The sequence below is a fragment of the Dinoponera quadriceps genome, unplaced genomic scaffold (assembly GCF_001313825.1).
Source record: "Dinoponera quadriceps isolate SergipeBrazil2010 unplaced genomic scaffold, ASM131382v1 scaffold120, whole genome shotgun sequence".
Taxonomy (NCBI): domain Eukaryota; kingdom Metazoa; phylum Arthropoda; class Insecta; order Hymenoptera; family Formicidae; genus Dinoponera; species Dinoponera quadriceps.
The window spans coordinates 2,789,866-2,811,651 of NW_014554309.1; the positions used below are offsets into that span (position 1 = coordinate 2,789,866).

The 21,786-nt window shown below is 40.5% G+C and overlaps 4 protein-coding genes across 6 annotated transcripts in view; 3 read left to right on the plus strand and 1 right to left on the minus strand.

Annotated features, from left to right (window-relative positions):
* LOC106745621 (ubiquitin-like protein 3) overlaps positions 1-11,058 on the plus strand; it is a 34,211-nt gene extending 23,153 nt beyond the window's left edge. Inside the window, exons 2-4 of the mRNA XM_014621403.1 lie at positions 1,864-1,972; positions 2,557-2,721; positions 4,827-11,058. Coding sequence (XP_014476889.1) covers positions 1,864-1,972; positions 2,557-2,721; positions 4,827-4,891 — 339 coding nt within the window. The 3' untranslated portion in view covers positions 4,892-11,058. The remainder of the gene's footprint in view (positions 1-1,863; positions 1,973-2,556; positions 2,722-4,826) is intronic.
* A 1,787-nt stretch (positions 11,059-12,845) lies between these two features.
* On the plus strand, positions 12,846-14,367 carry LOC106746179 (gonadal protein gdl). 2 transcript variants are annotated; one of them, XM_014622461.1, is made up of 2 exons: positions 12,846-13,106; positions 13,199-14,367. In XM_014622461.1, the coding sequence occupies exons 1-2, from the start codon at positions 12,891-12,893 to the stop codon at positions 13,499-13,501; spliced, it is 519 nt and encodes a 172-aa protein (XP_014477947.1). In that variant the 5' UTR covers positions 12,846-12,890; the 3' UTR covers positions 13,502-14,367. The 2 variants fall into 2 exon arrangements, with proteins under 2 accessions (XP_014477947.1, XP_014477936.1); XM_014622450.1 differs by having other exon boundaries at positions 12,880-14,367.
* Positions 14,362-20,257, minus strand: LOC106746169 (lon protease homolog, mitochondrial). Of its 2 annotated transcripts, none has more exons than XM_014622426.1 (10): positions 19,712-20,257; positions 19,318-19,545; positions 19,045-19,217; positions 18,546-18,832; positions 17,186-17,377; positions 16,769-17,073; positions 16,517-16,656; positions 16,158-16,440; positions 15,041-15,947; positions 14,362-14,702 (listed from the first exon to the last, which is right to left on the minus strand). In XM_014622426.1, the coding sequence occupies exons 1-10, from the start codon at positions 19,960-19,962 to the stop codon at positions 14,481-14,483; spliced, it is 2,988 nt and encodes a 995-aa protein (XP_014477912.1). In that variant the 5' UTR covers positions 19,963-20,257; the 3' UTR covers positions 14,362-14,480. The 2 variants fall into 2 exon arrangements, with proteins under 2 accessions (XP_014477912.1, XP_014477922.1); XM_014622436.1 differs by having other exon boundaries at positions 18,546-18,781; positions 19,712-19,962.
* A 349-nt stretch (positions 20,258-20,606) lies between these two features.
* On the plus strand, positions 20,607-21,493 carry LOC106744672 (DNA repair protein RAD50-like). The gene is made up of 4 exons (XM_014619613.1): positions 20,607-20,661; positions 20,772-20,916; positions 20,992-21,261; positions 21,334-21,493. The coding sequence occupies exons 1-4, from the start codon at positions 20,607-20,609 to the stop codon at positions 21,491-21,493; spliced, it is 630 nt and encodes a 209-aa protein (XP_014475099.1).
* Positions 21,494-21,786: the final 293 nt, after the last annotated feature.

Consider the following 21,786-nt stretch of genomic DNA (forward strand, 5'->3'; position numbering starts at 1 on the left):
GCTACGATTTCGCGTGCGAATAAACTTACGGCACGCAATTTGCAGCTGAATGGAGCCAGCACCGGCCACCTGGTCGTCGGCTGCTCGGAAAACCGATATCTCGTTATCGACATATTAGAAAATGACGACGACAGGGGAGCGGGATTAAGATACGTGATGGTGCGCGTTAAAGCATGCGTATTGTCGCTCCTGATTGCAGCGACGCGCGTTACGCAATATTTTGCGCTCCTTGTTCTTGTTCGTTCGCGTGAGAGTTAGGAAGGTGCGCTGAGAGAAAAGAAAATAAAAGAAAATAATAATTATTTATTGTATAGATTAAATAAAATGTACGTATATAAATATTTTCTCATTTGAGAATAATTTTTTTCAATGTAAAAAGTTTAGCATAAGTAAATATATTTTATTAGTATTCATCGAATAAATATTTTTTATTTCTTGGATATTTCTTCCCTTCCCGGAGGGGGCGGAATTGAAAGATTGTCTGAAGGAAAACCGGTTGTGTCCAGAGATAAAAATCCAGGCACGGGGATTAAGGTTTTTCGGCAATATCGTGTTTGCTCGAAAAGCGATGCATGGTGATATATTCTTGTTCATTATTCCTTCGATGGAGAGTAAAACAAATACGGAAAAAATATTTTTTACATTCGCTCTGTATCTCATAAATGTTTCTCGTAAATGGCACTTGCAATATTTTACTATTGGGAATTCTATTCGTTCACCGAATCCTACGCCGTTAACACACATTTAACGTGGAACAATCTGAATTCGTGCAAAAAGCGTTATTCGATAGAATTTTCGTGAGGCGAAAAACCAAGTCGAAAAATGTCCCGGCTTTTTCATTTTCGAAAGTCGTGTAAAAGTGCTGCAATGGAAAAATGCGTGTCACTGCATTCAAGTTTCTACTTTGCTAAAAATTTGCGGCTCACACACACACACACACACACACACACACACACACACACACACACACACACACACAAAACATACACGCGCATGCGTGACAGTACGAATCCATAGTGCGACCTCTTCGGAAAAATTATGAAATTGGGCGAACGGAATAAATCAGCAGGTCTCTCCTCTCACTCACCTCACCTCACCTTACTTCGCTCATTCCACCCGCCTCTCTCTCTCTCTCTTTCCCATTCTCTTCCCGCATAGCGCGCGCACGAGTTTCCTCATTATACCTTTATTATACGCTCGCCTGCACTATTCCCCCGTTATACACTTTACAACAGGCAGCCAACAGCGAGAGCCAGCCTCGGAGCCGCGCGCGAAAATTCCCGCAATGCCAAGGGGAAGTCTCGCGTGCGGCCGGGCGATAATGCTCGCCACGGGGACGATGATTTAACGCTTTAGCAGCGGATTGTCGCGACCACGGTGACCGCGAAGGGTCACGAGCGGTCGAACCCTCCGAGCGCACCGCCGAACGGCCACGCTGGTCCAGCTTCGTCGTCGCGCTAATTATTTATGTTGTCCGATCTTCGCACTCTCTCGCTCCACTGCTGACGTTAATTGAATTCGCGTTCGTCCAGGGGGGGGGGACAAGACCGTCCGAATGGGTGCGAGCGTGTAATCGCGCTTGATGATCATTCTTTGGACTTTCTTCAAAGCTTATTCATTTATTCCGCCGCCTCGGTCTCGCCTTTGTGCGACGCTACTTGGCTGATGATATGATTCGATAACGTATGCGTACACGTGTCCACTTGTTAGTACGAATTACTAATGATGAAGATAACAAAGTGACACGTTTCGATGATACATGTGCGTCTGATTATTTGCGATGTCGAAAAATAAGTAAGTCTGAACGCCGATTTTGATGAGCTCCTTACGCTAACCGTTCTTGTCCCTTTGTGTGCTTCGCAGATAAATCTACGCCTCATCCTCGTCAGTGGTAAGACAAAAGAGTTCCTATTCAGTCCGAGTGATTCCGCGGGAGATATAGCGCACCATGTGTTTGAAAATTGGCCGGAAGGTGAGTCAGTAGTTGCCGTTTCGAAACTCCGGTTGCATCGCATCGATGTCCATTAGTGTTAATATCATTGCTATAACAGGCTCTCTCTCTTCCCCCTCCCCCATTCTCTCTCTCTCTCTCTCTCTCATACGACGCTGTCCGCAATTATTACCATTAATTACCGATGCCATCGTGTCACGATAATAGCGGCACATTAAATCGTTTATAGGACACATCTAGGATTTAGGATCCATTAGTGCCGCCTTCGAATTCCAGCCTCATCGGCGAGCGGATAAATCTCGTTCTCGGCGTGATTTGAACATGATAAATTCACGCAGAGACACAAAGAAACGCGACAATCATTGAATTATAAAATTGCGGCCAAAGTTACGCTCGATTGAATCGACCGGCGCGAGTCCGCGTACATTCTCCACACGTTGCTTCTTTAACATTCGATTGCTTCGATACTCCTTCCGGAAACTTTTTGCGAGTAACTCGAGAGAGAGAGAGAGGGAGAGAGAGAGAGAGAGAGAGAGAGAGAGAGAGAGAGAGAGAGAGAGAGAGAAAGCTCTCGGCATCTGCCCAATGTTATCTTCGCATTGCAGACTGGGCAGAGGAGGCGGTGGCCAAGGCGGAGATCCTGCGGCTAATCTACCAGGGTCGTTTCCTACACAGCAATGTTACGCTCGGTGCTCTCGGGCTTCCCTTTGGAAAAACCACAGTGATGCATCTGGTGCCGCGGGAGAATCTTCCGGAGCCTAATTCTCAAGGTGAACGACGAGACCCTTTTGCCTCCTCTCCGTGAACGGTTGCGAAACTTTTTGCATAGGGATTTTTCCTCTTTCTTGCTCGCCGGAAGTCGGGAAGCACGTCGGGAGCACGCGTGAAATTTTCGTTAACCTCTCTCGTGTGATCAGTTCTGTCGAATCGTCGTAATAACAAGACTGCCGCTAATAAAACGCTGCAAGCTCTTTCCTCGGAGGAGAATAAATTGCCCGAATAAGGGTTAATTCCCTGCAAACCTACAGCGCGTATAAAGGCGTGCAATACTCTCGGCATTGTCCTCTTAATAATATCCCGGTTGAACCTTCGCGCGCGTTATCGTTCTTTAAATTTGTTTACCTGGTCGTCGGTCTAAACTAAATCTGTCGCATCGGTACGTGACGCGCTTGCGCAATTATTACGGTAAAATTACGTTACAACGAGCCACGCCGGATCTCCAAATTGAATTTGTTATGCCGAAAGTTCGTTATATCAAGCCGCGTATTAGATGGAGATTCAATCACACTTCGTTACAGTGTGAAAATGTCGTTCCATCGGCATTCATTATAACAGAATTATATCGATTAGCTGTATTTTCCTGCTATTTGACAACGTGTACGGGTCGCCGGAAAACGGGACGATTTATTTTAAGAACAAGCTTCTCGATGGATTCAGGAACGATCTTTCTTCTCAACGGAGAGATGTCACGATACGAGTTATTGTTTATTGCAAAAAGGCTCGATATTGATTCATTCGCGAGTAACTTTCCCCGCTTGAAATGCAATGAAGAACAAGGTGGAAATGAAATTATTAATAGATTGACTAAAACAATTAAAAACAATTAATCGAAGTGATCGAAGTGAAATTGTTTCGCAGTGAATTGTGTCGTAAAAAAATTTGTTGAACGGTCAAATTAGAAAAACGCGTGTATCGGAAAACCTCTCATCTCGCGACCTCTGCGAAAGTGTTTGTTTCTCGCGGCGCGAGTGCATCGATAAATTGGGCGGAGTGATCGCTATCGATTAAACAGCTCGCCATACAACACCGGTGAAAGGCCGATCGTGTCGGATCATCGGACGCGCGTAATCGTCAACAGTTAATTCCTCGTTGCGCAACGCGCATCGCCGATGACATATGATTTCGCGACTCGTAGCGCAATTTTTCCTCTTCCCAACATTTTCTCCCTGACGCTTCAGGCATGCGTGCTTCCGCCCTCGCGAGCGAGAGAGAGAGAGAGAGAGAGCTTTCCCAATGAATTGTTAATCGCGACTCTCCCAAGAGTGGTTACGCGCGCCTGAATCGATTGAGAATTCAACGGTTTATTTTTACCTCCATCCTCCTTTACATTCCCAAGTTCCCGATCAAGTGAACTTTAGCGCGCGTTTACTGATAATTATTAATCGATGCGACGGCAAGTGCGACGGATGGAACGAGCGGGTGGGTTAATAATCAGCTTTGATCGATGGAGAAGATAATCGTTCAAGAACGACACATTGTGCAACTTCGTAACGACGGCATGCCGCGCAACTTCGCACAACGGGAGGTTTCCTCCTTTTTAAATCGCCCCTTTTTTTCCCCCGTACGAGTCGTACCGTCAGCTGTACGAGGCGAGGTTATCATCGCGCCGAGTGCGTGTCGCCCGAAAGAATCCACATCGGAATGCCCGTTCGAGAAAAATTCCTCCCGCCTCTTCACATTTTGATATTGTGCCCGATAGATTAGTCGAATTAACATGCGATTGTAACACGTTTTTGCTGAACCCCGAAAGCACGAAATCACGGTGCTAATAATTGTAAACCCACACTCACCTTCCTCGCACGATCCTTTTTATAGGCATCCTACCTAACGGTGAGCACATGTATATCCTGCCCGAAAACCTTGACTTGAGCTAACAAAGAACCATAGATCCTGTCCACGAGCCAACGTGAGTCTCCCCCTCATTTATTCCAACCGACACGGTTCCAGCAGCGAATATAAACGTCCCATTTTGTAGCATTTCATTCCGCGAGTAGAAGGCGGACACGCGAGAAACACTCGTGGCGCGAAATACCGCTGAGACGGATCTCGCGAATCGACGTTTTCGAGTAAATCAACGTCGCGTTCCTTGTTGCAGATCAAAGGCAAAAAAGTAAAGGTGGCGGGAGCAGTTGCTGCTCGGCTTCCTGCTGCATACTTTAAGATCGCCGCCAGCGTGCGTCGCCGACGTGAAGATTTCGTCGTGATGGATGGGCGTGCAGCATGGGCGAGCGCGCCGTGTCGCGAGCTCACCCAGGCTGAGCCATGGTTTCTAAGGTTTTGTGCTGATGTATAATCGTTAGTGGCTGAGCTCATGAGCAGTGTAGCAGCAGGCCGGATTACATCGAGAATCGCGAGAGTCAGTCGCGCTCTCCTCATCCTCGTAGGTTCGACGACACTTCGGCGGCCCCCTGCGAAACGACGACGACAACAACGTCGCTTGTACTCCGTCATCGTCGCCGGAGAAGACGTACGTTGCATCGTCATAGCGTCGGTCGGGAACTCGCCGAGTTTAGCCCGGTCAGCCCGGTAACAACGCGTGCATGATCGGTGACACACAGCCGCTGAGGAAAATCGAAACAAAAAGAACGCGGGGTGTTTCTCTGTCGCGATCGAAACGACAGTTAAACTCGTCGCCGAGCGAACCGGCCGACTTGCGCCGATAGCGACGATTAACTAACTTTCGACTGACGTTGTTGATTTGATGTGACTCCTGTCGCGACGTACAGGCGTGTACAGGCGGGAAAGATTTGATTAGTCGTTGATTCAAGTCGGTTATTTCAATCGGATTTCGATTAGCAACTGTCCCCATTTTGATTCGTGGCTGTAATGTTATTTGTATTAACATGGCGGGGGGAGGGGGGGGTGAATGTACGATCGTTCACGCGAGTATAATCTTGATCGTCTTAACAAATTCTCCGATTTATTAAAGAATACGAGTTAATAAATCAACGTCGCAAATTAATTCATTTTGTATAGCGCGGTTTTTTACATGCGTTACAATATCGATTATAGTGGAAAAGTGGAACAATCGTAACTTTATTTGAACTTCTTTGTCCCTTCTTAATTCGTAGCTGTAATGTCGCGATAAGAAAAAAAGGAAGATAATTTGATCAAGTAATATTGAATTTCGTGGTTGGCGCGTTTCTTTATGGATAAAGAGCGCGACTCTAATGACAAAGGAGCGAGAAAGGAACGAATCTAATTGATCGCAGTTACTCTCAGTTAACTAGGTTTCAATCACGAGCGTTCGCTCGCCCGTCCCGAGAAAGAGAATAAATAATCAAATGAAAGCGCACCTGACGATATTTGATCCGCGTTATCTTAACTTGATTCTCCGTCTGAAAGTGACCGATAATTTTTACGTAAGACGTCAAAATTGATTTTAACCTGAGTTGGCCGGCGCTACTCGGTACAAACGGTCCGAAAGAGGCGAGACAGAAAGGCGAACAATTACGGCTTAGTAACTGTCGTGCTTCCGCAGATTTTCGTGATCTCGTTTTCGTTGTTCTCGCTCGGTATAACGATGCCGGGCGGTGACGAATGGAATTTCAGCGGGAATGTCGGATACAGCAGGACTGCCAGGTTCTAAGTGGAGACGCACCCTGGAACGGCGCTACAATGCTTAGAAACTCAACCACTATCCCCGATACTGCAGCGTTATAATAATTATTGTAGTTGGGATCGCGTGTGCGTGCTTGCGTAAGTGCGAATGTGTTGTGTTAGTTGAGAAAAAGGGGGGGAGAGAGCGAGAGAGAGAGAGAGAGAGAGAGTGCGCGCGAGTGTCCGAATGGAGCGAAAGAATGGAAGAGAGAATAAAATTTATGTTTGTGATATATATGCAGGTATCGAATATATACGTACATACATGCATACGTGTATATTTACATTATATGTATATATGATGTATGCGTGTATGTACAGAGTGTTCATGGGTGGCCAATACTCTCTGCTGACGATACGTACGTGTTAAATAGTCGGAAGAAATCGTGCATGAGAACGCGTAGCGGAGAAAGTTCTTTCGAAGAAGATGAGTCTTTACCGGACGACAAGTTTTATTCGATGTGTGAGAAATAATTATAAGTTAACGCGCCGATACAACGTCGCTCGCGAAATCCGCTAGATACGTTCTTCTGCTCGCGTAACGCTTATCGTTGAGCGGAAACGCGGCTGGCCAGAAACACTCTGCATTATACAGGATGTTGAAGGAAGAGCATGCGATTCCTCGAGAGCATTTGTTTTTCGGAAAATTTGTCAGTCGAATTTTCGGAAATCTCGTCTCGTCGCGGTGTGTCGTCTTCAATTTCAACATTACACGTCCCCCAACTCTTTCGGTATGAAGAACAATTTAATGAAATGGAATGTAAACTTGTAAAATCAACTGCATATATTATGCTAGAAAAATATATATTTTATTTCTAGATTTAAAGACCATCGACGTTAGGTGTGTTGCGAAAAATTTGTGGAAAATAAATGGAGAATCCTCGATCGATGCCGCGCTTGACGATTTCGGCTCGAGCGAGAGTCCATTTGAAGTAAAACGAGCACTGTATTCTCTCATGTTTTTACAATCTCCTCTTTCGACAACCTGTACGCGCTATTATCGAAGTTGTGCGTGCACTTGGAACGTGCATTCTGTTGCGTTTCAATGTGCAAGCGCGACAGCATGAGACACGTTGACACAGCAGTTAAGCTCTCATATGATAGACTTTATTATCATGAATTTGAAAAAGTAATATTATATGACGTCACTTTGAGAGTTTAGTATTCTGGATATAAGATTACTCGGAAGAGAGAGAGAGAGAGAGAGAGAGAGAGAGAGAGAGAGAGGAATGAGAGAGTGAGTGAGTGAGTGAGTGAGAATGAAAAAGAGAGAGGGCGGACGAGAGAGAGAGAGAGAGAGAGAGAGAGAATATGGGATCTCTAATGGTAGTTATGATTAAATAAAAACTCAAATATATTTCCTGTTAATCTCCCTTCTTTTCCCTCTATCGAGTCTCTGTCGAGCCCCTTATTCTCCTTCTATTGTTCCACCCCTTTTGTCCTCCCCCTTATCCCTTCGTGTACCCGTCCATACGAATCTGTCGGGCCTAGAACATCGCTCTCGTTAGACCCAATAATTCTACGCTATGGATTACATGCCCATTCGAGTATCGATCGATCGTAGTTAGGTCCAATCAAACCGTTACGAATGCGTTGTAGGTGATTCTCTACACATACATACACACACATATACACGCATATATTCACACACACACACACACACGTACGCATGTATGCGTACTCTCTCTCTCTACACATACAAACCCACACACACACACACACACACACACAATATCGAACATACACACCTTATATTACCGTAATCGTACTGTAACTCTTATAAAATGCATAACCCTGTGTATATATATAATGCAATGTTCTTACGTAGTTAAATTCGCGAGACGAAAGAGAGAACGAGAGCGAGAGGGAGAGAGAGAAAGAATGTATGAACGAGAGGGAGAGAAAGAGAAAAAGCATGAACGAGAGAGAAAGAGAGATATGTGAAAAAGCCGGAAATTTGTTCGGTCGAAAGGAAGCTATATTTAATTTATTTCCTATGTACACGTACTTGCGAGAAGCGACCATGTTTGTATATTTCAAAATCGTTATTATAGTACCTGCCTGACTCATAAACCTGTGCCATAACGGAATGGTTTTACCCTCCATCCCCGCCCCTTCCCCCCTAGTTTTCCTCTCCTCTCAAATACACCACTCTTCCTGTTCTCAAGAAATTTTTCTTCCTCTAATCTTTCCTCCTCGCTGTGAGGACGCTTTTAATATGCAAAGTACTATCACTCGTATCTTTCGCGTATCAAAGTATCAAAATGTGCGAAACGATGTTTGGCGATTAAAATGATACGCGCATCGGTTACGTTGGCGTGTGCATAATGAGACGAACAAAAGGAAAGGCAAAGAAAAAATGCTCTGTCGACCGGAACATATCAATACCGCGGGCACGAATTGCGACGGCAGTAGAGATGGCTGTTAATTCCGACTGTTTCTCTTCCTAGCCAAAAGTCCCGATGCGTATAGTTGGAGAAGCAAAATTTAGCCGACCGAGATTAACGTTGATCGATGTCGTCGCAGTCGAGCCTAAATATTAGCTCGACGTCATTGATTCCTGATATAGAGTCAATCTAAGTGATTAAATCGGCTACTGCAGAAAGGGCATGAGTCAATCTATCGTACGAGCGCAAAAATTCATTACGTTCACTCGACAAAGCATACTTGGAAAGGACTTTCTTTTATTTTTCTTCGGATATAAATGCCGTGACGAATTGAAAAATATAAGAGATAGAGAGAGAGATACATTTGAAAAAATTATCGTTTGTCCCGTAATTTCTACGAAATGGAAGGATTTTATTAGTTTCAAACGCACGTCGTCAAGAGTTGGCTTATTTACTTTTGCAAGTAATTCTTTTCCCTTTTCACGACATATCCCCCCCTTTCTGCAGTGATTAATATTTTCCGACGCAGATTGGACTCTATACGCGAGTTACGGGGTCTGGAAAACTGTCAGCGCGAATCGCTTTTGCCTCTTCGGATATCCTACGATCGCGAAAATTTCGTTAGAAGCAGTGACGGCCAAATGAGAAACTAGGTCATGTTATCCTCTTTAAATTTCGCTAGCTAGCCACGCGCCTTGAAAATGTGGTCAAGGCTCTCTACCAAAATGTATAGAGACGATTCAAACTCCAATTGCATCAATTTAAGATGAAACCTTTGTATAATTAAAAGAGGAGGAGAAATTTAAATAATTAAATGTAAATTGATACGTACGCATATAGAAAATTTTACGAAACGACTAATTCTTCTCGGTCGTGACGCGTAACTGTCAAACGGCCAACGAGACTTCAAGAATCCCATCAGGGATTCTTCGGCAATTCTGGTTTGGCTGTCGCTATCGCACTTTGCCGGCGATTTTATTCGGTCTCGATCGCGAACGAGGTGAAATAAAGATTTCAAAGTACGCGCGTCCGATGCAGGACAATGTTACTCTCTATTTACCCCATCTATCGAAACATCTATGATCCTATATATACATGAAAGTTTAACGACAAACACATTGTATATACTGTGGGTTTATGGGAACGGCTCGCACGATGCACTCATCACGATTTACTCATTATTTACTATGTTCGCCCCGTGGTGTCATCGGTTGTCTAGGAAGTATCCGTAATATAATAGAGCGTTACCTTGATAAGGACATTATTGTCGTCATTAATCCCTCCCCCCTCCCTCTCCTTTTCCCCCCTCACTACCCCTACGATTCGTATTTTTTATTGTAAGATCGTAAGATGTAGATTATCTATAAATGCTGTTTACATAGAGAAAAACAAATTGTTTAGTTCATAAAATTTTAAGATTTTTGCGATCAAGCGAGCGCGCGAGAGAGAAAAAGAGAAAGAGAGAGAGTGCGTAAGAGAATGCGTGTGCGTATGAAAGAGAAAGAAAGAGAAAGAGAACAAAAGCTATATCGCACCCGGTATGTTGTGGAGGGATGCGCGAAGAGTGCAGGAGACTATTAGTCCTATCGTGAATGTATTATTAAAAAGCTGTAATGAAAAGTTAAAAGTATTCTTAAAGATCAGTTGCATTGTATTCATTTACGTGCAATTAAATCGCGTCCGAGGATAAATAGGTAATATCATTTAATGTCAAATTCATTCTTCATGAAAAGAAGAAAAAAAGATAGAATGAAGAGCGAGGGATGAGGGAGAAGAAAGTTCACATACCCTCGACTTTTCATAGCATTTACCACCGTAGAACAGTGAAAATAATTTGAAAATCAGAAAATCATTGTTGTCAGAAAACTCGACGATTGACGCAGTTAATTTCCTCGGATAATCGAGAAAGGAAGTATTTTTCCGAATAAAAAATACGAAGCATAGTCGAGTACACTTATACGAATACAGCAGCGGGAAAGTTGTGCACTTTTATCTTGGCGAACTTCAGAACACATTCTATAACCAATAGGAAAATTTATCTGACAAGTCATTAAAAAACTGAGGATTCTCCTATTGAACATAGATGCGTTGCGAAACTGATTGAAAAAAAAGTGTTATTACTTTTCTAGCACTAATCGTTTACATACCGTTAGTATTGTTATCGACCATCGATACGTTCTGCGTAATGAGACATCTTCAAATATGATTTTAGAGGTAATCGATTGTTACGTGACATCCCCTTCAAAACTGACGAATGTTCACGCGCCGGGATAACGAAGGAAATGTATAAAGCTATGTAGTATTATATATATAAAGACAAAAAAAGATATTACATATATACATATAAATTTTATTTCCACTTTTCATCAACAAACATCAAAATTCATTCGACAACATTGTCACACGCCTCTTTGTCATTCCATCCAAAGTGATAGTCTTGAAGAATAATTACGTTTGGCATCTAACGCTTTAACGAAATATACTCACATCGATAAGATCTCTAACTGATTAGTAATTGAATTCTTCTCTAAATCGACCAAAAAAAATTTTGGCAATCAAACGGACTTTCTCGTGACTTAAGCTTTGGAAGATAATCATGAGAAAATTGTTGTAAACAATAATCTGCCTTGAAATGAAAAGTCACGTAAATATTATACTATATGTTTATTAATGATCCAGAAACTCATGCTGTCTCTCCATAAGATCCAGCAATCTGCCACTAAATACATATCATAAATAATAACTTCGATACAATTTTCAAGCTAAGACCACTATATCTTCCAGGTTTTCATCAATCCCAGTCTCCTTATTATTCTTTATTTGCATATTTTCTGAATCTAGGTGCCATGTACATAGGTATTGCCAGCAGAGCACCACCGATACAGAACAAAGCAAATATTTGTTCCTGAAATATAATATAAAAACTTATTTAAAATCAATTTGCATATAAGGATGAAGCCACATTGAATATAGAAATTTTACAAGTTATACATTTTTACATTATATTTTTTATCTCTCTTTCTCTTTTTACCCCTCCTGTTTCTAACGAAATAAATTGTTACTGTTTTTAACACCAAAGATGAAAAGAAGAGCGGTAGAGAAATATCCACTTCTCACTGTTTCACCAGAAGAGAAAGCGAGAAAGAGAGAGAGAGAGGTTAATTGCGCTCTTGACTCCATATCTTATGTAATTTTAGGTACGAATTAAACTTTACTCACGGCGGTAGAAATTTTCACCGTGGGCGGTGTGCACACGATCGAATTACTGCGATTTCGGACAATAACGCCTGACAAACGGGACGTAGCTCTCAAGCCGTTCAAAAGCGAATGCATCTTCACCTCTTGTCTCACACCTTCACAAATCGATGGTGCAGTGTCGCGAGCAAGGACGTTCCGTCGCGCAAGCGCACCGCATGCATATAAATACAGCACGTGTTGGATTTATGACTCTCGTAGGCCAGCGCGGTGCGCAATATACAACACGCGACGCGCAATATCCAATAAGCGTACTGCTTTTCCAGAAGAGTTGCATGTTCATTGGACATCGCGTGTCGCATATCGCGTCGCGCATCGCGCTGGCTGCGAAAGCCATTAGGCTGGATTTAAATGAATTTAGTTAATCGAAGATTGAGTTAATCGGAGCTGATGGCCTTCAGTGTGTGTTTCCAAATGCAACTCTAGTGAAATCTAATAACATGCTAGAAATGTGTGAATCAAAACGCAGCATTTCTAATATGTCACAAAATTTCACCAGATCCAACACAAAAACAGGTAGTGTGTCGTGGGCTTAAGGTCGATTCTACATTAATCGCAAAGTCGCAAGAAATTTTCGTTGCGATCGAAAGCAATGGACTGTGATTGATCAATTTCTTGCGACTTTGCGATAAGACGGCTAATGTAGAACCAGCTTAAAACACGGTTTGAACACATTTTCTAGTTAATAGGTCTGTTCGTTTTCGCTGCACCACTGAACTAGTGCAATAAGTTGAAGTGAGCAAACATATACTTGTCTCGCTTCAACTTATTGCACTAGTTCAGAAGTGCAGCAAAAACGAACAGACCTAATGATATTTTTGTCTCTAAAAAATAAGTTTTCCTATTGGATATTAGACACTGTATGTCGGAAACAGTGTGAATCCTACATTATGTTACTCCGTCGAGTGTAACGAATTATGAGAATCTGTGAAGGCGAGTCATTCCATAAAGTACAAAGAATATTTTCTCGCCAGCTAAGCACACACTTGTTGAAAGAACGAAAATGGACATTGCCAGTCCTACTCCTCAGGATCTACAGAGGAAACTGTATTTTTTGGTGGAGCAGCTACAACACATGGCCGGTGAACTTCCACCAAAGTATCAAATGCGTCTGCCATACGAATTGTTATCCGGTTTGGCCAATTCATTGTTAAACGATACTATTTTCGAGATAGTGAAAGGATTGATGGAAATACAGCACGTTACCGAGAAGCATCTCTTCCAGCAACGGCTGCAGCTTTTGAATCAACAGAAGATTGAATCTCAGGAGGCATTGTCCACAATAACAACGGACGAGGAAATAATGACGGTGAAGGCGGCGTTGTACAAAAAGCACAAGGAGGAATTGAGGCAGACCGACATGAAATTGGTATTGCAACTGGATCAGAAGGTTTCAGATCAGCAAAGTATACTGGAGAAGGCTGGGGTGCCTGGATTCTATGTGACAAATAATCCAATGGAGATTCAAGTACAGATGCGACTGTGCGATTTTATAATTAGGCTCAGTAAAATGGATGTACCAAGTTGACGTACAAGTACAGTTGTTATTTCTTATTTCTAGTGATTTTTTTTTATATACTATTGTATCATATTTTCCTCTTGATGTATGCTATATATTAGTGAGAGAGATCATAAGATACAATACTTTATTATTTATTTTTTATATAGATGTATTATTTTTTTCATAAGATTATTAATTATTACAAATTTAATAAATCCTGTAAAAATATACAATAAATACATTGACATTTTCTTGTTCCGATGAAGTATTTTATTCAAATTTATATTTTCTTTCCACGTATAATAGAGTCTTAGATACCCTATTATCTTAACAAACGTTACTACTAACATTTTTATCCATCAGTACAATATATTCTCTTTTGATGTAAAAAAAAAATGTTTGATAGAATAATATGCAATGGTCATGGAAAAGTGAATTTTTTTGATAGGAAAGAAACATAAGCTGTGTGAAGGATAAAATAGAATCCTTCCTGTTCTTCTATTTATATGTTACAATTAATAATAAATAATATCACTAAACATTCTTATGCAGTAATGTGATAGAAAATTAAATTTTTTTAATTTTACGATAGTTTATAGCTTTATCCAACAAGTATGAGAACTTGTAGTATTCAACTATATACATATGTATAGAATTTGTTTAATATAAAATTATACAGTATCTTTAAAATAATCGCTTGAGTTATTGTAATAAAATTCATACTATTTACAATCAGGAAACCTTTTCTTAAAATACACCCAAACATACTTACTGAATCGAAAAAAAATTGTAGATATCTTTTTACCCTTGCAAAATATACAAGGTCAATTAAAAAAATTTGTTTATCTTAAATTGTGATATTCCTATATTTTTCTTATTTGTGTGTGGAACATTAACCAATATATAAAATCATAGTTTTAATTAATTGTACACTTTTTATATAAGAAACAAAATATTAAGAAAGAATACTTTGTCAACGATGTATTCCTTCGAATGATATCCGAATTTACACAAATGCCGGTTGCGTTGGTGAAATTTGAGCATCAAATGGTTTTTCAGGTTGAAAAGATTCGGTCTTGTTCGCCTGTGTGAAACATATACGGTAAACATCATCGAATGATGAAGCAAAATGTACCTCTAATCCATCTGTGATGTAGTTAGGTAAATCGTCAAAATCTTTCTTGTTCTCCTCAGGTAAAATTATACATTTAACGCCGACCCGTTTTGCCTAAAAATAAGAAGCATACTTTAATATTACACATTATTGGGAAAATAAAACATACAGCAATATTATAATGATATATACATATCAGGTGTCTGACACAAGCCGTGCCAAATCATACGAAACATATTCAACACATCAAGCAAAGAAAAAGAACTGACATCACTTTATAAAGTGTAACGTAAAATTTCGAATTATTAAAGAAAATAGGCGAATCAAAGTGCGCGATGCGGTGGGACTCGGTCGACGCGATCTGCATGGAAAATGGCCAAAATCGGTTTTCAGCTTGATGCAACGCCTTGCGTTGAATATATCCTGTATGCATATATATCAGTGGAATTTACCGCGATAGTTTTCTCCTTAATACCACCGACAGGGAGAACCTTGCCGGTGAGGCTCACTTCCCCCGTCATCGCCACTTCTTGCCTGATAGCTTGTTCCTTCGCGAGGGAAATCAACGCGGTGGCGATCGTCACGCCCGCGCTCGGCCCATCCTTCGGAGTGGCACCCTCGGGCACATGTATGTGCAGATGAGAATCGTAGAGAAACGCATTCTCAGGATCGATGCGTTTCAAGTGATTCCTTGCGACAGTCATCGCTATGTGTATCGACTCCTTCATCACATCGCCTAGGTGGCCGGTGACCTCGAAGGTACCCTCGGACTTCTTGCCACTCGTCGGCTTCCTGACGGTGGTCTCGATGAACAAGGTGGAGCCGCCCATGGCGGTCCACGCCAGTCCCATTACTACCCCGGGCGGCGTAACGTCGTACATTCGGTCGTGCGTGAACACGGGCTTGCCTACAAACTCCTGTAGATTGCCCGGGGTCACGGTAATACCATTGGACTCCTTTTTCACAATTTTGAACGCCACCTTCCTGTGCACCTTCTCAATGTGCTTCTGCAAGCTTCTCACTCCCGATTCGCGACAGTAAGACTTGATCAGAGCCGTGAGCGCCTTGTCGTCTATATTGATTTGCTCATTATTAAGGCCACACTCGGTTTTAGCCTGCGGAATCAGGTACTGCTTCGCGATGGCCAGTTTCTCCTCGGCCACGTAACCCGACATATCTATCATCTCCATACGGTCTCTCAGAGGTTCCGGAATGGTATCCGTGACATTCGCCGTGCAAATGAATAGAACCTTCGACAAGTCCACCGGAACGTCTAAGTAATGATCCAAGAAGTTTGCATTCTGCTCTGGATCGAGCATTTCGAGAAGAGCGGATGCTGGGTCACCTTGGTAGCCTCCCCTAACAGATTATCGTTATCAGTAACATGTACAATCTTTCTAAAAAATACATATACAGTTTGTACGTGCGATTGTAATTTAACGTGTAATTGACGGGACACCGATTTCATGCAGAATATAATTAGGTGGATAAAGAAACATCCAGTATATACATATGTTTTACATATGTAACAAGATATAAAAAATATATAAAAAGATAAATTATACATACTTGCCGATCTTGTCAACTTCATCTATGAGAACCAAGGGATTCTCAGTCTTAGTTTTCTTTAGGCACTGAATGGCTTTGCCTGGCATGGCACCCACGTACGTTCGTCTGTGCCCCTTAATCTCCGCCACGTCCATCATTCCGCCAACGCTAAACCTAAAGTATTCCCTGTTCAAAGCACGAGAGATCGATTTAGCTATGGAGGTTTTGCCTACACCGGGAGGTCCATGAAAACATAGTATCTTGCCCTGCGTAGTGCCCTTCAGCTGGCTGACAGCAATAAATTCTGCAACGATAAGCACGATAATTACGGACAATGTGATGACATGTTTCTTATTGTTTACAATTATGAGCATCCGCACCGAGAATTCTCTTCTTTATGTCTTCCATGCCATAATGATCTTGATCTAAAATTTCGGCAGCTTCCTGAAGATTTAAATTCTCTGTGCTCGTTATACCCCACGGCATAGATGTCAGCCAGTCCAAATAATTTCTTGTAACACTATAAAAGATATGATGTTTGTTAAAATTGGTAAACTCTATCAATTCGTGGTAACAGGCACACAGTAATACTATTTCAGTTGTGTAATAAATCCGTGATATTTGATACATACTTGAACTCACTGCTGTGATTTTCTAAGAAAGATAGCTTGTTCAATTCTTCTTCTAGAACGTCCATCACCGGTTTAGGAACCACTTTCTGCTTTATCCTTTCCCGATATTTCTCTTCTATCGCATCTTTGTCATCCTTCTCCAACCCTAGCTCTTTCTTGATAACTTTTAACTGTTCATGAAGAATATATTTTCTATGCTGTTGCTTCACCTTCTCTTCAACCTCCCTGCCAATTTTTTGCTGCAGTTTACTCAACTCGTATTCCTTCTTCAAAAGTGCGAGTGACAATCTTAATCTTTTTATAATCTATATAAAATACATACAAATATTATGTATAATTTGTCTCTTTAGACCTAAATGTTCCTCTTGTTTCTTAATACTTCATACCACAACAACAAAAAATATGAACAATGCATACATCCATTTCTTCCAGGACTTGTTGCAATTCCTGTGCATCCGCTCCAGTTAAGGCAGCGCCTAAATCACTGAGATAAACTGGATTATCCACAACTCGTTGTCCTTGATGTAACATTTGCTGCAGAGATTCACGATATAAAGGATTCATGCTGATTATGTCTCGAATCGTCTTAATGAGTTCCTGCGTCAGAGCCTGTTCAACAAATATTTCCGTTTATCGGATTATTTATAATTATATGTGTGCACACACACACACACACACACATAACAGAGAATAATGAAAATTGGAACACTTGAAACATCGATTTTCTTCGAAATAGAAACAACCTTTGTTTTCTCTTCCAGATTTAATTCAAAAAAAAAAAAATAGGAAAAATAGAAAAAAAGGAAAGAAAAGCAACACGAATAAAATATATGAAATCAAATTGGTCGACTCGCAATTATTCTACTTCTGTCTCTTTCATACTTATGGCTCCTACATACAAAAACGCGAAAACGTTTTTCACGTAGTAAGAAGCGACACAATAGTCAATTAACATGTTATTTTTCCTTGAAAGCTAACAGTTTATTGGCTACCACGGCGCTTCTTGCCGCATGAAAAGCATTTTCGCGTTCTGTATGCAGAAGTCATTACATGTGCTTACGTACGTTAAGAATTATATTTAGCGATGCCGCTATTAAGAAAAAGTTAGTGAGCGGAAGCAGTGCTGGGGTGTGCGCAAATAAATACGGAGTCTTTATAACTGTTCACACGAAACGCTGTATTTACAGGAAATTTAAAACTCGCAACGCGACACAAAAAAGGAACGGGATTCTATAAACTAAAAAAACGCGACGTTAAACAAAGTGGGGAACGCTGAGTAAAGAAAACGGAACGCTAGGAGATCGACTCGCTAGGTAGCCGCGGCGGCTCTCTCTCACTCGCGGGGAGAGGCACGGATAGGAAATCGCGCACAAGGGGCGCGACGGCGTCGACCGCGACGAAGGCCGTCGGAAAGGCTCTTGTACGACGAGAGACACTCGCACTCCCGGGCGCGATGCACTAAGGCGCGTTTGCGAGAGACGGGGCGCAGTCACCCGGAGTCTCTAGTCCGGAGCGTCGAGTACAATTCACGAAGAGAATCGGTGGCGAGGAACACTCGCGAGCGCGTCCGCGAGGTTTAAGGTTTTAAACAAGTGTGAACGCTCCGGGGTCCTCAGGGACGCTGAAGAACAAATTACTCACGAAACAAATACGAATTTACGCGTGCGAACAGCCATTGTTTTTATCACCGGTTGTTTCGACCGCCACATTGTATGCAGAAGTCATTACATGTGCTTACGTACGTTAAGAATTATATTTTCAAAATCGTTTTTGTTACCTTGATCTCTTCAGTTTGCTTAAATTTTTCATGTGTAACATTTAGAACCTCCACCATCAATATAGGTTGACTGCCGGATGGATCTAACGGTTTCTTCGCATTTTTCTCCGGTGAATCTACTGATTGTTTTACTTCCACAGGATCCATTTCACTAATCTTTTCAATTTGTTCTATAACTTTATTCTCTGCCTTCTTACGTAACGATCTCCGGCTCATCTTGCTAGTAGTCATGTCGTCTACAGGGACGGTAATTGTTGTATTTAGTAGCGGAAACGTCAGTTTCATCTCTGTGTGCAATAGGTAGGGCAATATTTAAACAAAACTAGTGACAACACAGAACACTGGGATACAATATTACAGTCAAGCCAACAAGGACATGATCACCACAATTAATAAGAAATGTTTTACTTATTTACCATTAAAAACTAATAAGTTAGATTCCTGTACTGTATTTTCCTGCAGTAAACACGAAAATGTAATGCATCAGTACTTTCCTTACCCTGTCCTGGTTTTGTATTGCCATCTTCAAATATTTGACTAACAACTTTGATTCTTCTATGCGCCATAACTACCAATCTCATTCGGTTGCCTAAATCCTGTACCTCGTGTACTTGTGCAAAAGTTCCAATAGAGTAAATATCATCCAAATTTTGAACAATTTCAGCTTCATTTCTGCACGTGTAAGTACGATAAATTAAAATTTATATCGCTACCACAATTTTTGCAATTATAAATTTATATCAATGTATCTTGTCATTTTGTTGAAACTTACTCTTCAGATTTTTTCAAAAAGACTCCTACATAAGGTTGATTGAGTTTTATCTTTCTACGTATCAGATCTATCAGAATTGGATTCGTAAGCTCAATGAGCTTGATAAACCTGGGAAATACTGGATTCCTGTTAATAGCAATGACTGGTACATGAGGCCATACCTCAGGTACCACCACAGTTGCAGGTAAGGAAGCAGGATAATCTGCCGGTTGATCTCCGTCTCCGTCACTAAATAAAAACATATCAAGTAACTAGCAGCATTCTTATTAATCTTCTTAATATTCACAATTATTTACAGCTATCATGTAAAAATTACAATATACAATGAATGAGATGTACAGAGTGTATCACATGCAATTAATCCAATTAAGGAAGATAAACCCAATCAGCTTACTTCGGTGGATTTCGATTAAAGTTTTTCGCATAAAATCTCACTGACATCACCGCGGGATGAAGCTGACGTCCGCGTACATTTCTCAATAATCTTGATTTTCCAGCAAAATATTCTGTTCGTACTGATTTAATGCGGGTCGGCAATATCTGAGGGTCAGCAGGCCGACTTTTGCAGAAGGAACGCGCGAACACACCGCGTTGCCGCAGTATCGGCAACAATTTAACGTTCATCGCCGTCGCGAGACGCATCATTCGCGCAAATAAATTCTCATAAATACTTGACTCACTTGCTCATACGTTATGTGAGAAATAACGATGAGAAGGATCGTGGAACGGAGAAAGGTTATGGCGTGATCTGACGAAATATAACACGCAAATTGCAAACCTTAACCTAACTGTACCTAGCCTAAACTAATCAAACCACAAGGTAGTGTTACTATACAGAGGCTGCGTTTCGATATTCACTGTCAATATTGAAAATCTATTGGCAAATCCGATTGGATGTGCTACTGAGGCATGTTCAGCCCGTTCTTATAGACCGTCCTTAATATATCTTCAAATACTTTTTAGCAAAATATTACATACAGCATGCGTACAAATCGTTTTAATGGCTAAGAACTTTTTGAATATGTATTTAAAACAGCTTTAAATATAAGAACGGACTGTGAATAAGCCTTAATATGCGCTTGGTGCACACTAGACAGTCAATTCGATATTTGACTGTTGTCTGCTGATTGGCTCTGACGCTTGACGCTCGACGCTACCATGAAATTGTACCTTAAATTTTCATTACCGGCTGTGAATATCGGAACGTAAAATAAATAAATGTGCAAAACATTGTATTTAAACAGAGAAACTATATTTGATATATCACTGTATTCTCTCTCATAATCAATATGAATGATAGGACTAATTCTCTTGATTATAAAAATATTTCCCTCATGTTAGCAGGTAAATTGTCACTATTAGTTGAATAAATTGAATAGGCTAGATCACTTTTAAATGTTAATTATGAATTTTTTATTATTAATATTCAATAATATAGTAATCCATTTCTATAGGTGAAATAAGTTCAGCTTGTATAAATAGAAACAACTTAACACAGCCTATAAAACAGTCTACTGTATCTTTCCCGGATAATATGGAGGATGACGATGAACAATTTATCTTAAATCTAAAAAAAAATATTGATAAAAATTATAAAATGTAAGAACAATTAGTAATTCATTTGCATCTATTATTATATTATACATTTAAATTAACACTTTTTTACAAATATAGGCAAAACAAAGAAAGTTTTAGTTTAAAAAATTTGCAAAATAAACCGTTCTCATTGAAAAAGAAGAAATCAGTATTCAGCGATGAAAATCAAAATCTTATGAAGCGATTTAAAAAATCTGTAGATGAGAGTAAAGCTCTGGATATAACTCCACAGAAATTACAGAAGCTTCAAAATGTCAATTATAATAACAATGACAATAACTCAATGCCTACAGCTACTCCACTGCTCACCTCTGCTGTTGCACTTAACAATGTTGACATGAATTTAAGGTAACCTTTAATTTATACATAGCTTTACAGCAAATAATAAAGTTGTTATTTAAATGATTGCATTGTTTTCAGAAACAAAGCGAATCAATTTTTCTTTCAAGTGACTTCAAAGTTGCAAAAAAATGACCAAATGATAACACCAGCAAATATCAAAACTGTTACCGAAACAGAAATTGAACAACTAATTTATTATGAAATGCATTGTTTAACACCACCTCGAACAATTCATTGAGTATCTTACTATGCATTCTTTCTTCTTTCATTCGTTCATCGATAATTATAACATTCAAAAATATAAATTATAGTTATTAGAACCTTTTATCATTTTTGTCAAGCAAATACAAATAATATTCTATAAAGCTTTATATTATCAAACGTAATATCAATATAATAATTGAGATTAATTTCTTTAAGTGAATTTGTAACAATTAGGTATTTTAATCATCGAAATACAAGTAACAATATAAAGTGAAATTTTCAATTTGGCGCGAGAAGAAATAAATTCTCAGCAGATGGCGCTGTATA

Bases quoted from the DNA above. Each gene is read 5' to 3' on its own strand.
- LOC106746179 (XM_014622450.1), top strand. From the start codon at position 12,977: ATGGACATTGCCAGTCCTACTCCTCAGGATCTACAGAGGAAACTGTAT.
- LOC106744672 (XM_014619613.1), top strand. From the start codon at position 20,607: ATGAATGATAGGACTAATTCTCTTGATTATAAAAATATTTCCCTCATG. The intron at 20,662-20,771 runs GTAAATTGTCAC...CCATTTCTATAG, and splicing joins TATTTCCCTCATGTTAGCAG to GTGAAATAAGTTCAGCTTGT. The intron at 21,262-21,333 runs GTAACCTTTAAT...CATTGTTTTCAG, and splicing joins AATGTTGACATGAATTTAAG to AAACAAAGCGAATCAATTTT.
- LOC106746169 (XM_014622426.1), bottom strand. From the start codon at position 19,962: ATGATGCGTCTCGCGACGGCGATGAACGTTAAATTGTTGCCGATACTG. The intron at 19,218-19,317 runs GTAAGTTTCAAC...TTACACGTGCAG, and splicing joins TTTTTGAAAAAATCTGAAGA to AAATGAAGCTGAAATTGTTC. The intron at 15,948-16,157 runs GTATGTATAATT...ATAATCTGTTAG, and splicing joins GAAGTTGACAAGATCGGCAA to GGGAGGCTACCAAGGTGACC.